General features: G+C 38.5%; 1 protein-coding gene across 14 annotated transcripts in view; it reads left to right on the forward strand.

Moving 5' to 3' along the window:
• BCAS3 (BCAS3 microtubule associated cell migration factor) overlaps positions 1-15,018 on the forward strand; it is a 361,836-nt gene that overhangs the window by 15,109 nt on the left and 331,709 nt on the right. For all 14 annotated transcript variants that reach the window (XM_061470541.1, XM_061470542.1, XM_061470543.1 and 11 more), the window contains 2 exons: positions 2,527-2,608; positions 12,075-12,147. In XM_061470541.1, the coding sequence (XP_061326525.1) occupies positions 2,527-2,608; positions 12,075-12,147 (155 nt within the window). The remainder of the gene's footprint in view (positions 1-2,526; positions 2,609-12,074; positions 12,148-15,018) is intronic.

Raw genomic sequence — 15,018 nt, forward strand, 5'->3', positions numbered from 1 at the left:
CAGAGACTGAGGAAAGGACCTCTTGCACTGCGGTATTGGACATTACAGTGGTCTCAAAACAAGAGCTGGCCACCTATAGTCTTTGTCACCGTTAGGTCCTCTGGCTTTGGTTAGTCCATTTAACGTTTCTTTCTGTACTTTCCCCCAGTATAAAATGATAAAATAGTTACCTCTCAGATAACTAATTATAATTATTAAAAAGTAAAGCATTATATGCATGAAAAGAGCTGGGCTGGGATTTTCATGTTAGGTGCTGCAGTACCAGTAAATGTCATCTGGATTTGTATGTTTTAGGCTTCTCTTTGAAAATCTCAACTTCAGGCTTTACCAGGTCTTGGCATCACACACTAAATAAATGTGCTTTCTGGAGTTCAGTATATTTAATAGCAGAAAGTAAGTTAAGAAGGTTTGGACTTCTCAGTGTATCTTAGGTTTGGGACTGTAACTTTATTGGAAGTAGATGGGAGTTAGAGCTGACGTGCTGGCATAGTTAAAAAGTAGAAGGCTGTGACTGAATTGGGTTGGATTATTTTATGTGAATCACTTCTTCCATACTTTTGTTATGCTAGTTCTTTTTCCTCTTGTTTTCTTTCATAGCCCTTGAGGTGTGCACACATGTGAAGCAGCATTTTCATGATTTGGGGGAAAAATTATTTAATTGCCAATAACAATAGTTCCAAAGCCTTATATTTTTATTTCTTCTTCATTTCCTCCATTCCTTTTTCATAGAGCTGGTGTGCTTCGATGGATAGAAAACATGCTGCAGCCTTAATCTTTTTTCATCTCTTTGTTTGTGTGTCTAATTTCTTTCACTTTCTGCTTAGCTGTGCTCTACTTTTTTCCAAGCTGTCTTTTCTGCATGCAGGTGTTTTTGTCCATGTGGGTTTTTTTTTTTCCACACTGCACTCCAAATGCACCATCAGTTACAATCAGCAGACCTTTACTGAGTTGATTTCTGATCATCCTTCTTTTGTCTGGGATAGAATCTGGTCAGCACGCTCTTCAGAGCAGAGGCCTCTGGCTGTCCCTGAGGGAGGATGAAAATTGTTTTGCAAAAGCTGAAGTACTCCAATGTTGTATGTTGTTCCAATGATGCTGCTAGCTGGAAGAGGAGAATCTGCTGTGATGGGAACATCCGCCTAATAAACTAAGATCAGGGCAGACTTAGGGATTAATTCTGATATTGATTATGGTTTAAAAATGTTGTGTCTGTCAGGAATAATTCTGAGCACATCATTAACAGTAATCTTGGTTCATACCAGTGTGGAACTGCTAGCTGTTAGCAACTCTGGAATGGCTACCAATGTTGTTTCCCTGTATTTGTGTAGTTTGACTGTTACTCCATGCGGAATATGGAAAATCAGTAGTTTACTACATTCTGTGTTTGTTTACGGTGTACAGAAGGATGGGCTACCTCTGTAGTAAAGTGTTTTCAGAGTAATCCTATCAAAGACTTGTGCTTCAGTGGGGTATGTTTCATTCTGCCCATGTTATCTAAAGCAGTGATAGTAAATAAGGAGGCTTGGATTAAGATTGGAAGTAAGGACAAAGTCAGAAGCACTGCACTTAAGGTTTTTTTGGTCAAACAGTAGTAGGATTTTAACATTTTGAGTGTGTTAGCTGAAGTGCAGAAAGAAATGGGAGCAACCATAAAATGACGCTTGAAAAAGTTAACTTGCATTTAGTTTATTGATTCATAAGAACCTTATTCCAAATTGCATTCTCTTCTGATATTGTAAACTGCTTGTTTGGCAAAACTTTATGCCAACATTTGGCTATGATCTTAGTCTCATTACATCTGTTTTAAGTTGTTACTTATTTGGAAATTATCTTCATAATGTTTGCTGTTTTCCAAGTTTGACATTCCATATCGGTTCCGTTAGAGGCAGTTATGAAAATGCATTCTGACTGACCATTTACAGGAAGTCTGGAAATTCTTCTTAACTTCTGGTTTAATCTTTTCAAGACTGCCATTAGTGACAAACCTAATTAGTTTAACCCTCCCTGCCTCCGTTTTTAAACCTAATTTTTACACCTAGAGGATAGGGAGCATACCACTATATCAGATTCTCTCATCTTTGCCACCAATGTTTGCCACTCAGGATCATTGGTTAGTTCGCATTGCGCTTAGGATCATGTGCTATGCAGAATAAATGCTTGTCTTTCTGATTCCTTGAATTCTTGTGAATTTTACTCAGCAGTCAACTTCAAGTCTTGTTTCTTTTAAAACGTGTAGTCATTAAGAGTAGATAGTGCTCGAATCGCATTCACACAGTCTGAGGCACATGTGGTTAGAGGCAGGCATCTTTGGTGCTATGATTGTGTTGAAATCCAAGACCTGTAATGCATATTCTCATTTATAGAAATTGTGGCTGGTTGGTTAGAAAGCCAGCTTATTTTGTTACCGACCTGTTGTGTAATGTCTTTCTACCTGCTTTCTTACGTACCAAGTATATATGTTTATATATATTTATAGGTATATATACTTTTTTTACGTTGTATGGTCACAGTGCATGTATTTTGCAGATCAGTGGTGAAGCTCAAGAGCTCTTTTCTGTCCGCCATGGTCCAGTTCGAGCTGCACGGATCTTACCAGCTCCTCAAATCAGTAAGTTTAGATTTATATGGTTTTTAATTAAGTGTATCTTTTTTTGTACAGACCTTTGTCCGAATCATTGCTATAACCTCGTGTAGATTTTCCCATTAATTTTAAACTGTCACCTTCATAATAGCTTTCTACGAGTATTAGTTACTTCTTTTTACTTCCTACTCTGTAATCCAGTAATTTCTCCTCTTTCATCTTCACATTTTAGTTTTAATGCTGCTTCCTTTGTAGTTTAGAGGATATCTAGGTGTATCTGTGCTCAGAGATCAGTCCAGAGATGTTAATGCTTCTATTTGAAAGCATTATCAATATTTTATTGCTATAAAATAACATTGAAATTACTTTTGTTAATAGCAAGGTGGTGAGTGATAGCAGATCTAGAAATCATTAACATCTATTCGAATCTGTTATAGTGTGTTATAAAGTATATTCATAATGTTGATGCCCTTAAATCCTTTAGAAGGATAGTATGTCTTTGTTACGCTTTCAGGAGCTGAAACAATGTGTGTAAAACAATGCAAGAAGGAGCTGATCCGAGTAATGCAGTTTGTACAAGGAGAAAATGTCCTTTTCTGATTATTTTAATGTTTGAATTATGAAGAAAACGCAATGAAGTAGTTTATTCACGCATGCATCAAGTTTAGCAGTTGCACTAAGGTTTGTAAAAAAGGCTGCTTTTCCGCTCCAGTAAAGGTAATGAGAGAACGGAAACTGGGGCTTGAGGTGGTTCTTGCATCTAGTTTATGTAAAACTTTTGCTTAATTCTTGTAAACTTCATTCAAACAGTTTGACCTTTCTAGTGGTTGAACTTTTATCACTATCCCTTGTGTTCTGATGGGCACCTCCTCTTGTCAATACAGTTTTTTATGAAGTACTAAGAGAAGCTGCTTAGTTTTTGAACTGGATTGTTTCAGAGATTCTGAGCTAACCCCTGGAAGCGCTTGCTGCAAAATGTAAGCAGCTATGCATAAACAGGCAAATCTCGTAAAAAAATAACACTGTTCAATTTAAACACAAAATCTAATTTTAGACTCCTTAAAGGCTTAAGATCTGTTGGTATCCTGGCTCCTTTTTGGTTTCAGCAACATTTAGCTTATCTAAGAAGAAAGCTGCGTGGAGAAGAGAAGGCTGCGTGGAGATCTCATAGCACCCTTCCAGTATCTGAAGGGGGGCTATAGGGATACTGGGGAGGGACTCTTCATTAGGGACTGTAGTGACAGGACAAGGGGTAACGGGTTAAAACTTAAACAAGGGAAGTTTGGGTTGGATATAAGGAAAAAGTTCTTTACTGTGAGGGTGATGAGGCACTGGAATGGGTTGCCCAGGGAAGTTGTGAATGCTCCATCCCTGGCAGTTCAAGGCCGGGGTGAATGAAGCTTTGAGTGGCATGTTTTAGTGTGAGGTGTCCCTACCCATGGCAGGGGGTCGGAACTGGATGATCTTAAGGTCCTTTCCAACCCTAACTATTCTGTGATTCTATCTATGCTTCCTGTAACTTCAGGTGGGCAAGCTCTTCTGTACAGCTGCAAGTAGCATTTCCACTTTAAACTGGCTGCCATGTTTTACTTCGTGATTGAAATGTATGACCAAGGCTTTTTGGTATTATGCTGGATTCCAGATTTTAGTAATAGATTATGAATTGCTTAGTGAACTGAAAAGCTGCACCCTAAAATCTCATTGTTTAAATTATTAGCAATTTAGTAAATCATACTAATATGAAGTGTTTCAAAGAAAGTAAATGAAGAAGGTTAAAGATTAAATGACACATTTTATATTGTCTCAATAATTTCCTAAAAAGAGGAATAGAAGAAGTATGGGTATATGTGGTTCTGTAACTTTGTCATAGGTTGAAATAACTTAAAGCAAAGTACTTTGCAAGCATATTGTGCCTTTTATTCTGTTTATGGGAACATGGCATAATTCCTGATGAGCTATGTTTTTTTTTGCTATTATGTGTGTCATTAAGTAATGGATGTCTATGCTCCTTCCCCTCTCAAAGAGAAAAAAGGAGAAAGAAAGTGTATATAGAAATGAAAATGAAGTAAATTAATTGAAGAACCTATAAGTTCTGATTTCTTTCTGACAGTAAAATAGTGCCTTCTGATTTTTCAGTCTAGTAAGTTACGCTGCTTATGAACTCCTTGAAGCAGTTACTGTTTTGTAAATTGCATATATTTAGCATCTGACAATGATAGTTGTTACATTAGAAAACTATTCAAATTAGCTCATATTAAATTAAGCCAAACCTTTTAAAAACATGTTTTGATCTCTTTTTACATGGCTTGGTTTAAATAAATCTTTGATTAAAAGTACATGAATGTATCATTGACCAGTATCTGGAATCAGATAAAAGTCAAGCTGTAATAAGAGGCCTTAGATAACTAACACATGAGCTTTAATGATTCTGAACAAAATAAAAGGAATTTGTAAAGGAGAAGCTGATTACCATCAGTAGGCTCAAACACTATTTTACTGTAAAGCTGTAAAAAGGGAATTATTGAAAATAGGACTCTCTTGGTGGATGGATTTGGCACGTTCCTGTTTCTAGATCTTAGGTTGTGATAAGAAGCTCATTCCCAGGTGTGAAAGGAAAGCTCATGCTTTTAACTTGGTGACTTTGCAGCAGCAGAACTTAATAGTTTGTCAACTATTTTGTTAAAATACTACAGTCCTTTGATGTTAGATCCTCTGCTGCATCATGTGCTTCATAGCATAATAAAGCATTGTTTCGAAAGAGTTACTTCATACAGGTTTATTTCATGCAGGCTTATTGCAAGGGAGACCTTCTCAAATCTGATTTAGCAGGTTATAAGTGGCACTAGTAGCAGGGATGTGGTGCGGTATCAGGAGCTGGCCTTGCACACTGCCAGCTCGGGTCTGGTGAGGTTTATTAGTTCAGGCTCTGTGCCATGCTAGAGCAGTGAAATGGCTCCTGGAACTGTTCTGACCTGGCAGCTGTACTGCAATGTTCGGGCAGGGTTTTGTCTGAGCTAACAAACCAGGCAAGACCTGACCTGGCCCAGCACTGCAGCACTTTGATGTCTCTGTGTCCATGGCACGGTTGGTCTGCAGCCTGGATAAGGTGTCCAGAAAGAATGGAGAGATTTCTGTAACTAACACTGAGAAATGTAGACATTAACTCTTTTCTCTGGACAGAGTTCTCAACAGAGTTACTGTTGCCTGTGGTGGTAGGTGCAGCTTAGATTATTTACTACAGCTTGCAATATGAATTGCCTTTTTGGAGACTGAAGGGTTACACTGTGACCAAGTTCTGAGTTTATGAGAGGAGATAAAGAATATGAGAACGCCTCTGTCTGGACACTGTCAGAAATAAGAATACTAAAGCCTGGCACTTTGTGTGCCACATGCTGCATTATCTGCTGAGCTGGCTGGCCTGCACAGCTTTTAACTTGCTTAGTTCTCCACTTTCAGGTCAGTATGCTGTGGCTGAGTTTAGTACTGATTTAGGTGTATACAGGTGCCTGCTTTGCTGGGCTCTGGATTTTTCTGTCTCTTCAGGCAAAACAAGCTAAGAGTTGTCTTTGAAGACAAGTGAGGACTTTGTGGTTATTAGAAAGGAGAAAACGTTAACTGATAGATAAAAAACAAAGCTGGAGCTCTGCCAGTTAAATTTAGCTGCTGTTCTCTGTAAAGAGGAAACCAGGGTTGGTAACATCATTGTAGTTAGTGATAATGGGAGACCAAGCAAAAATCAGGGTGGATTAACTCCCTCCTCCATTTTATATGGTTCAGATTTGTGATGTCCTCATTCCTAAAGTTCTGTGTATCGGGCTTCATCTCCCACAATACCTAATGGCTTTACTTAGCCGCTCTAACCTAATTACTCATATTCTTTGTCCCACATGTTTTCCAGTTTTTCACCACTCCCTCTATGTGGTGTTTTCCCATTTTTCTGGCTGTGTGAATACGAACTTGTAGAATTGAAATGATCCCGAGTTCTGTATAGGAAGAAGTGTTCTGTCTTGGATACGCCTGTATTTCTCTTGGGTGTTTTCTCTTGATTAACATTTCTGTGATGTTTGTAGAAACATTCAAAATACTACTGAGGTGGATTTTCTGTAGTACTTGTGTGTTGTTTGGCCTGTGAAGTCACTAATAGAAAAGAGTCAGAACTCTTCTGTCTTTAAAGATCTGTTGTGTTCTGACTTCATTTTGAGGTCTTTTGCAGATATACTTCAGGAGTCAGTGCTAAGGAAACAATACATTTACTTCAGTTAGCTTTGCTATTCTTTTTCCTACAAAATCACAGTATTGCTCTTTCTAAATGAGTCAGTATGCAGCCTCCCATTTGTCATTGCTTATCCCAGGTCATTTTACAAAACCCTGGCCAAATACCTGCTTTCTGCCTTGTGCTATCCCATTTATTAAGGCAGGCTTGCATAGTTTAAAAGTCGATCAAGGAGCTAGGAATGGCTGTAGGAATAGCATTGTGTGTGGTAATTCATGGTTAAAGGGGACATGATGACAGGCTTGCGTGTTGAAGTTTAGATCAGTCATTGTCTGTAAAACCTATTTCCATGTCTCAGCATTATGAAAATAAATTCCTCCAGTGAACTGAATTAATTTGTGGCCATTTTCTAGATTATGCTGCTTGCAGAAGAGATGATATAATAGTCCTGCATCTCTCAGTGAATTTGCCTGCTTAGTCAAATTGACTGATGTGGGGAAAAAAAGCAAATCAGAAAGGAAATAAAGGAAAGAAATCAGAGGTACTACATTTAAAACTACAAAGACCCAGAGAAACCTCACGGATGAAGGGTTGAAAACCAGAATTAATATGAAAAGCTAAAATTAATTGGGACACAGAACTTTTGCACTTGAAAATCTGAAACTGTTGAAAGTTTAAATTTTGCAGCAGATTTATCTCTGTACTCCTCCGCTTACATGTCTGATGTTGGTAAAATAAAACTGGAACCTCAAAAGCTGACTTAGCTTTATGTGCAGGTATACTTAAAAGAACTATAATATTTAGGTTACTTTCTAAAGGAAGGCGGATGTGTGTTTTGTATATATTCAACCACTTGGGTGGCTTTAGTGGTTTTAAGTCCCTGAAGACCAAAATAATTGCATAGTGCGTGTAGCAGAAGAACTAGCCCTACAAGCTGAACAAGCAGTAGCAGTTGGTAGCTTGGTTTGGATTGGTTTAAGTGGGTCGTGCAGGTGTGCGCTTCAGTTGGGTATTTTGTAAGGTTATGTGGGTTGTTGTGGTATAATGAATGTTAATACATATGGATTATAGAAATTACAGAATGGAATTCTCAAGCATAGCAAGAAAGCCTTTTATAGATGATACAGGGAAGAATTTTGGCGCATGACATTTAGAAGTATTCATTTCTTTCAAGACGTGTGGACTGATCTGTATGCCACCATTGCAGTTCTGGCCACACCACATCAGTGCTTTAGACCAATACAGCTTAAACTTTCACCATGTTAGACTGATACATCTCTTAAGGTCTTTTTTTATTTCATACAAGATTCAATAAAAATGAAGTATTTCTAGCTGCCTTCAGTTAATGTGTGACTTCAGAAACATAGATCTTTAGTAAGTATTTCAAGGTCATCTTGTAATTCTTTTTCATATAGAAACTATGTAGTTACTAGAGAATACAACTATGGTGCTGTGCAGAAGAAAGACCAACTTTCTATAAACATTCATAGCTGTGTGTCTGATAGAAGTGCCCAGACTAAGTTCTCCCACCACTGCTTCCTGCGACGTTGCTGTCTTATCTCAGAAATGGGAGGGTGGGGTGGGCCAAGGAAGCACTAGGTATGAAAATCATCTGGAATTGAAGCGGGTTCTAAGGTGGTAACTTTTGGAGGATGTGAGAAACGGCATGAGGATGCAGGTACCGGAGAGGAACATTGAAACTTGACACGTCTGGGTGATGGTGGGAGTTAAAGGAGGTGGAATCATATGATGGTCGTGTCTAGAACATTAATCCTAAAGGAGCACCTGAAGTTCTGGCATGAGGACAGCAGTGGCAGCATCATTGGTCAGATTTGGTACCGAGTAATGCAGTTAAAGCTTATCTGTGCAGTAAAAAAGAGAATTTAGAGATGCTACCCTGAAGCTGAGGAGAATTCACACACTATGCTTAGGACTGACTCGAGCCTCTTTGCATCTGTTTCAAGTAGCACATATGCTTTTTTGCACTTGTGTTCAGTAAAAAGCAGAAACAAAATGGTAGTGATGAAAAAATGTTAAGAAAGATTTCCCCCCCCCCCCCCAAAAGGCAGGAAAATAGGGAGTGGAAACCATACATAGGGAATGCCAGCCATGTGGCCTGATGTATTTCCAGGTACTGGCTGGCTACTGCGCTGTTACAGGGCAGGACCACAAGTGTCACACAATTTGAAGTAACAGAAATAAGAGGAGTTTAGTTGAACGGGAGATGCACTGGTACTAAATGGCTGTGATGGAACTTGATCAGTGGAATTACATAGCAGACAGATATACTCCATTGTGCACGGATACTATTGCTAAATAGGTCAGAATTTAACATTTGTACAGTGCGTTTCTTACCCAAGGGAAGAGAGGGGACTTTGTGTAGTTTTGAGTAATTCTTGAGTTCCTGTGGAACTCACTGGGGTTTCATTTCTGCTCTTCAGAAAGGTGTGCTGCTCCTGCCTGTTACTATTATTATTGGCATTATTGAGAGGCCTTAGGGAGGCCCAAGAGATAGCTATTCACAGTTTCATCAGAGGTACAGTACATAAACTGCTTGGAGCTTATGTGTGGGTAACCTTTTGACTCCATAAAGTTCCACATGTTGATTTGTATGAAATTTCATTTAGCCTCAGATACTTGTTTTTTCAATTTTAACTGAAGTTAGTTGTTTTGTTGGTTTTTTGTTAAAGAGCATGTATCATTTAGCTAAATGGAGCTGTAGATAAGGTGGTGCCTTATTGGCAGGAAGGGCAGTTTTCATTACTTTAATTGTGTGATTTGTCAGGATTTTCAGCTTTTTGTAAATGCTGCAGTGTTATATGACAGAATTAAAAGGATTTAGAATAAAAGGAGTTTAGGAAAAAGACTTTGCAACAGGATTTCAATACTTTTTGTATTGGAGGGATTTAGCTGGCTGTTTTTCATTTCAATCATCCCGCTGCACTCTGTTAAACACCGTGTGTGGAGCCAGGTGTGTGCAGTGTCACTGCATCCCACATGCAAATAAACACAATTTTACAAATGAAAATTAATCCACCATAACCTGGGAGATTAAACCCCACCGCAGAACAAGAAAGGTTGCGGGCTCCATTAAGCATTGCAGAGAGATCAACACATGTTGCTTTTTGCAATCGCATGAATGGGGCTGCTATTAACCTGATTTAATGCCCTGCAGAGTCCTCAAAGTAATGATCCTTTTCTACAGCATTAATATTTACGTTCTGAGGGTATGTATTTGAAGTAGAAAATGGATTTTTTTTAAATGAGGGTCTCATTTAAATCAGAAATCAGAAGTTTAAGCACCTATTGTACAAATTTTGCAAGTCTCCATTGTAGGTATTAAAACCAGGCATTCCTTTTGTGCAGTTGTTTCCCGTGTACTCTCCACCACCTTCCTTCCCCTTGTTCTCCCTTCCTTGTCATTAAACTTGGAACTAGAGCATAAAGAAATGTATGAAATCATGTCTCTAATATATCCTGGCTAAAGAGAAATACCCCAAATAAAGTGTTGTTAAATACTTAAGGTATAATCCTGGCTCCACTTAAATCAATGTCAGAACTCTTGGTAGTCAGCGTTTCACCCTTAATGCTGAGGGACTAGCTAAGTGAACAGAAACAAATGGAGTTCTTCTGTACAACACAAAGTGGCTGCCAGATTCTTAAGAAAACTATATGTTTCATTTATCAATTCACAGGTCAGTACATACAGTACAGGTGTGACTCATAAAAGACCTTGAAATAATAGGAATAGAAGGAAAATACATTTGGCTGGTTTAGATCACTTGTAAAGCTATTGTTGATGGTGAAGTTATTGATGGGACCCATTTGACTTTATAAATACCCAAATGTGTAGGAGGGAAGACTTCTCCATGTACAGATGAGAGCACTGAACAGTTTTTGTTACAAATTAATGGCAAGTACCGGAGTTATTAATAATTAACAGGGTCTGTCATGTGAAAATGGATATTGTTAATTGTTGTGCCTTTCGGAAGAATTGATTTAGTGCAGTACACCCCTGTTTGTGAATTGAATTTTGAGCACACTGTATCACTATTATTCTTTATAGATCAAAGGGTTTGGTGTATAATGGAGGAGAAAAAAGCACAATTCCATTGTTCACCATACACATGAATACCTATAGATAGATAATTAAAGAGGCAAAGGCTGAAAGAAAAAATAGGAAAGGCTGAAGGAAAATGAGTAGTAGTGGTGGTGGTTTTTAATCTGTTGTCTAAGCTGGGTAGAAGCATACCCTTTAATTCAGTAAAACATTATTCATGAGTAGAAGAGAGATTATTTTTTGTACTCAGTTTTATTTCTGTTAGGTGGCAATAACACAACGTTTAAAAAACCTTGAACCCCCCATTTTAAGAAGTGTGGCATATTTAACAGTTTGATGCCTCTGGCTGGAGGTTTGACTGCAGTTTGGGGAGGCGGAGAGCTGGTTTTCATTGCCAGCTCCGGTGGCGGCATGCACGGATCCGTGACAGGCAGAACTGTCTCAGCCCCTTGGTTAGAGCAGAGGACAAGCCTGTGCCAGACTCTGCTGCGGGACTATGCTGGTGTTACCTGGTGAAGCTGACCTGAAAAGTAGATGGGATTTAGCATTAGAGCTGTGCTTTCACTCTGAGTGAACTGCAGGCATAGCCTGCGTCTCGCTGGAAATTGCTTTCTTAAAGGCTTAAATCGCTTGGTGGCAGAACTTACCGAGGACTCTTTTGAATTGAATCTGGTATTTCCTTAGGCCAGGGCATGGGCTGTAAGCATGGGTGTGCTTTGTGCAGACGCTGGCAGCCACCTTGCCAGGTGCTCCAGAGTGTGGCTGTGCTTACACTGCGCTTTTACGGTTAACACTTTTCCACTCCACTTACACCTCAGTAGAAGAAACTGGAAACCAATATGTGTGACCAGAGTTAGTGACAGTCTCATTACTGACAACTTTGTTAACACAATGAAAAGTGAGCAAGAATTACCTGTTAAGAGTTCCAGAACCCTTAACCCCAACTGAAGGGAGGAGGAAAATAACTCCAAAATCCTAGCAAGATTTTGCTGCTCGTTTTGTTGCTCATTGCCATTTCTTTCGAGAACAGTTCTTCCACTGTTCTTGACTCTGCCTGTTATTTGTATTCCTATCACTAATCTTGTACAGGCTGTTAGTTTTGTATTATATATTCAGTATCCTTCCAAACTATTGGGCCCCCACAGCATGCGCACTTGCACTTTGAAAGGTAACACAAACTGAATATAGTGATTTGCTTTTTCTTTCTTTCCTCTTATTAGGTGCTCAGAAATGTGATAATTTCTCTGAGAAGCGGCCCCTGCTTGGTGTGTGCAAAAGCATTGGATCTTGTGGGTAAGGATGTTTTTCATGAAGAAAGTTGTATGTATCAATTGTAATGTCATCTGAAAAACGCTGGTAGATTACGTCTTTAAAGCTCTGTTCCTGTTTTGCTCATGGGGTAACACTGTGAAGTGCTTTGAAACTTTTTTCAGCGTGTCAGCACCCATTTGCCTATGACTTAAACATTTCAAAAGGAGTAAAAAGTAGAGACTCTTGATATAAAATAGCTGAAGAGGTGTTTCAAGTTTATTTTGTCTCAGTGTAATCACAACTGTATGAGTAGCCTTTTCTGATATTAATCCTGATCAGAATTATTATTGATAAGTGCTAAAGCAATCTCTGTGTCTTAAAAAGTAGCTAAAAGATGCTTTCAAGCAGCAGTTGTGAATTACAAGCACCGAGCAAGTTTGTTGTTCCAGCCATTCATTGTTTATTAGCAAAATACTTGTTAAATCCACTTCTTTTGAATTAGGAAAATAAGTTAACAGTCTGGTCTTGTGCTCTCTGGACAGCGCTGTTGTATTGCTTTTCTTACAAAAGAGGGCCGTAAGATTTTGATGGTTGATATGTTGATAAAAACAATGCAGAGGATTTATATATATACCTACAGGGAAATACTTGCTTTTCGAGGGTAATCCTCTACACAGCGATCCAAAGGCTAAACAGTTGAAGTAAATCTTTGTGCAGTTGTAAGACTAACTCCATGCCGCACCTTTCTGAGTTAAGAATTTAATCACTCTGGGTGTGGAAGAAGACTGTGAGGTCTCTGTACATTTCTCTGTATGTATCAGTACTGTGTTAAACTAGAATATTAAAGTTACCTGCCTTAAATGTTTAAAACAAAAACCACGTATGCAGAGGAGTGACATGTCTTTCTATTGATGCGTTTACAGCTTGCAAAGCTGTTTATGGTGACTGTTCTCCTTTTCCCCTGCCCTGTAAATGGATGTAATCTCATGAATAACTTTTTCTAAATAAGAGTGCATTTAACTGCAGATGCAAATATTGCTCTTCTAGGAGTTTCTGTGTTAATGCAGTGTATTTATATATGTAAAGGATATGTTGGGTGGAAAAAAATACTTCTCTTCATACCCTTGCTTTAGAAGCTGAGATACCTGAGAAATGAACAAACTTGTTTCACTGTTGCTCTATTACTCAGTTAATGAAAATAATTCAGATTATTGGTACTTTCTGCTTTTCTACAAAAAAATGCATGTGTGTTTTCGAAGTGAACGGATTGATTTGTGTAACTATTTATGAGTAGTTAAATATCTGCAAATAGAAGATTTTAAATCAGGCTTTCCACTGCGACCAGAAGGCTAGCACATCATTCATAACAAAGGTGGCTGTGTTACAGGCTCTTGTGTACCCATTTAATAAAGAACAAGTTCGCTTGTGGTGGTAAATGTGCAACAGAAAATGCTGAAACATTTTTCTACATTTACTGTTCATTGCAAATGACTTTTGAAGGAGTCCTTGCAAATGACCTGTTTTGTCAGAAGCTTTCAAGTGAAGAGTTTATTGATAGTTTGCCCTCATCTGGAGTCACACTCCTTTTATATTGGCTCAAGCATTACACTTGTTTTTTTTTTGTTACATTCATAGCTCATTTGATTACATTTATATAATGGTTGTTATGCATAAAGCAGAATTTGTGTAGACCACTAAAATAGCTGTGTTACAAATGGCCTCAGAACCTGAATTGCAATTTTAGTTCTGCTCTTAACTGGAGGTTTTGTGTTTAACATCATTTCCTGTCTATCCTAATGCTTGTAAACAGATAAAACACCTTGTATAATCACGTATCTGAAGAAAATACTGCATTTACTCTAGAGCATTTATTCCAAAGCAGTTGATGTATTCACTACAGCCATCTCTTCACTTGCTTTGGAGATCATGCTGGCTGTGGCATGAAGCCCTGCAGCTGCCAGCACACTAGTGAAAATGTGTGGGGAATAGGAGGCCTATTCTGTCTGCTGAAATGGCAGGTGAAATAATGAGTGAAATCGTGTAGTACTGACACTAAATTATTTCTTGTTGAACAGAAAGGTAAACTGTGTGTTTTCTCAAATGCAACTTTAGGCTCAAAGCAAATCCGAAAGTGAAATCCAAGTCTTCCAAGGCACAGTCTGTTACACTGATGCATTAAACTACATTGTCCTTCTTTAACATAAACTAAATGAGATTGGACATGGTTATGACAATAGGGCCAGTGTCCTTATCTTTGAAATATATGGTCTCACAAGAAACCAGTACCACCAGCACAGCCCTGCCTGCTCTTTCCCTAACCTCATTGGGACACCAGGTGAAAAATGTGATCTCCTGAAGTGTTTTTGCTACTTCCATAGTCCTCTGGCTTTTTCCCAATCAAATTTCACCCAGGTCATTATCTAATATGTGTCAAAAGGAGAATGATTTTAGGGAAGAGAAGTTCAAATTCTTCAGCCTCCATCATCATTTGGTTACATTCCCTAGTAATTCTTCACAGTTTCTGACTTCTGTTTGCTCTGCTCACACTTGTTCCTGGAACAGCCCTGGTAATTTGGACATTTCCAAATAAGTTTCTGTTGTGGTCTGTTACTAATAAATAAGGGACGTGGTTCACATTTTGGAAGATTTCGTGGCTGGCCCTATGACTTACTGTTGAAGAATAAGTTTGGACCCTGCTGTATCTGGAGACAATACTCTAACTGAAATTGTTTTTCCTGGCAATTATTTATGCAGAATCCATTTTCAGTAGCTCCTCTAGAAAGTGCTTTGAAGTTGTTCTTTTTTTGGATGGAAGGTGAAGAATAAATGCATTTTACACCTGGCTTATAAAACATCAGTAGGTTGTTAAAATCTTCATTAGAGTTTAGGAATTGCTGTAAATGATCACATTTT

The sequence above is a fragment of the Pezoporus flaviventris genome, unplaced genomic scaffold, assembly GCF_033815535.1.
Source record: "Pezoporus flaviventris isolate CSIRO_AGI_PZ_B2104156 unplaced genomic scaffold, CSIRO_AGI_Pfla_v1 ptg000063l, whole genome shotgun sequence".
In the NCBI taxonomy this organism is placed as follows: Eukaryota; Metazoa; Chordata; class Aves; order Psittaciformes; family Psittacidae; genus Pezoporus; species Pezoporus flaviventris.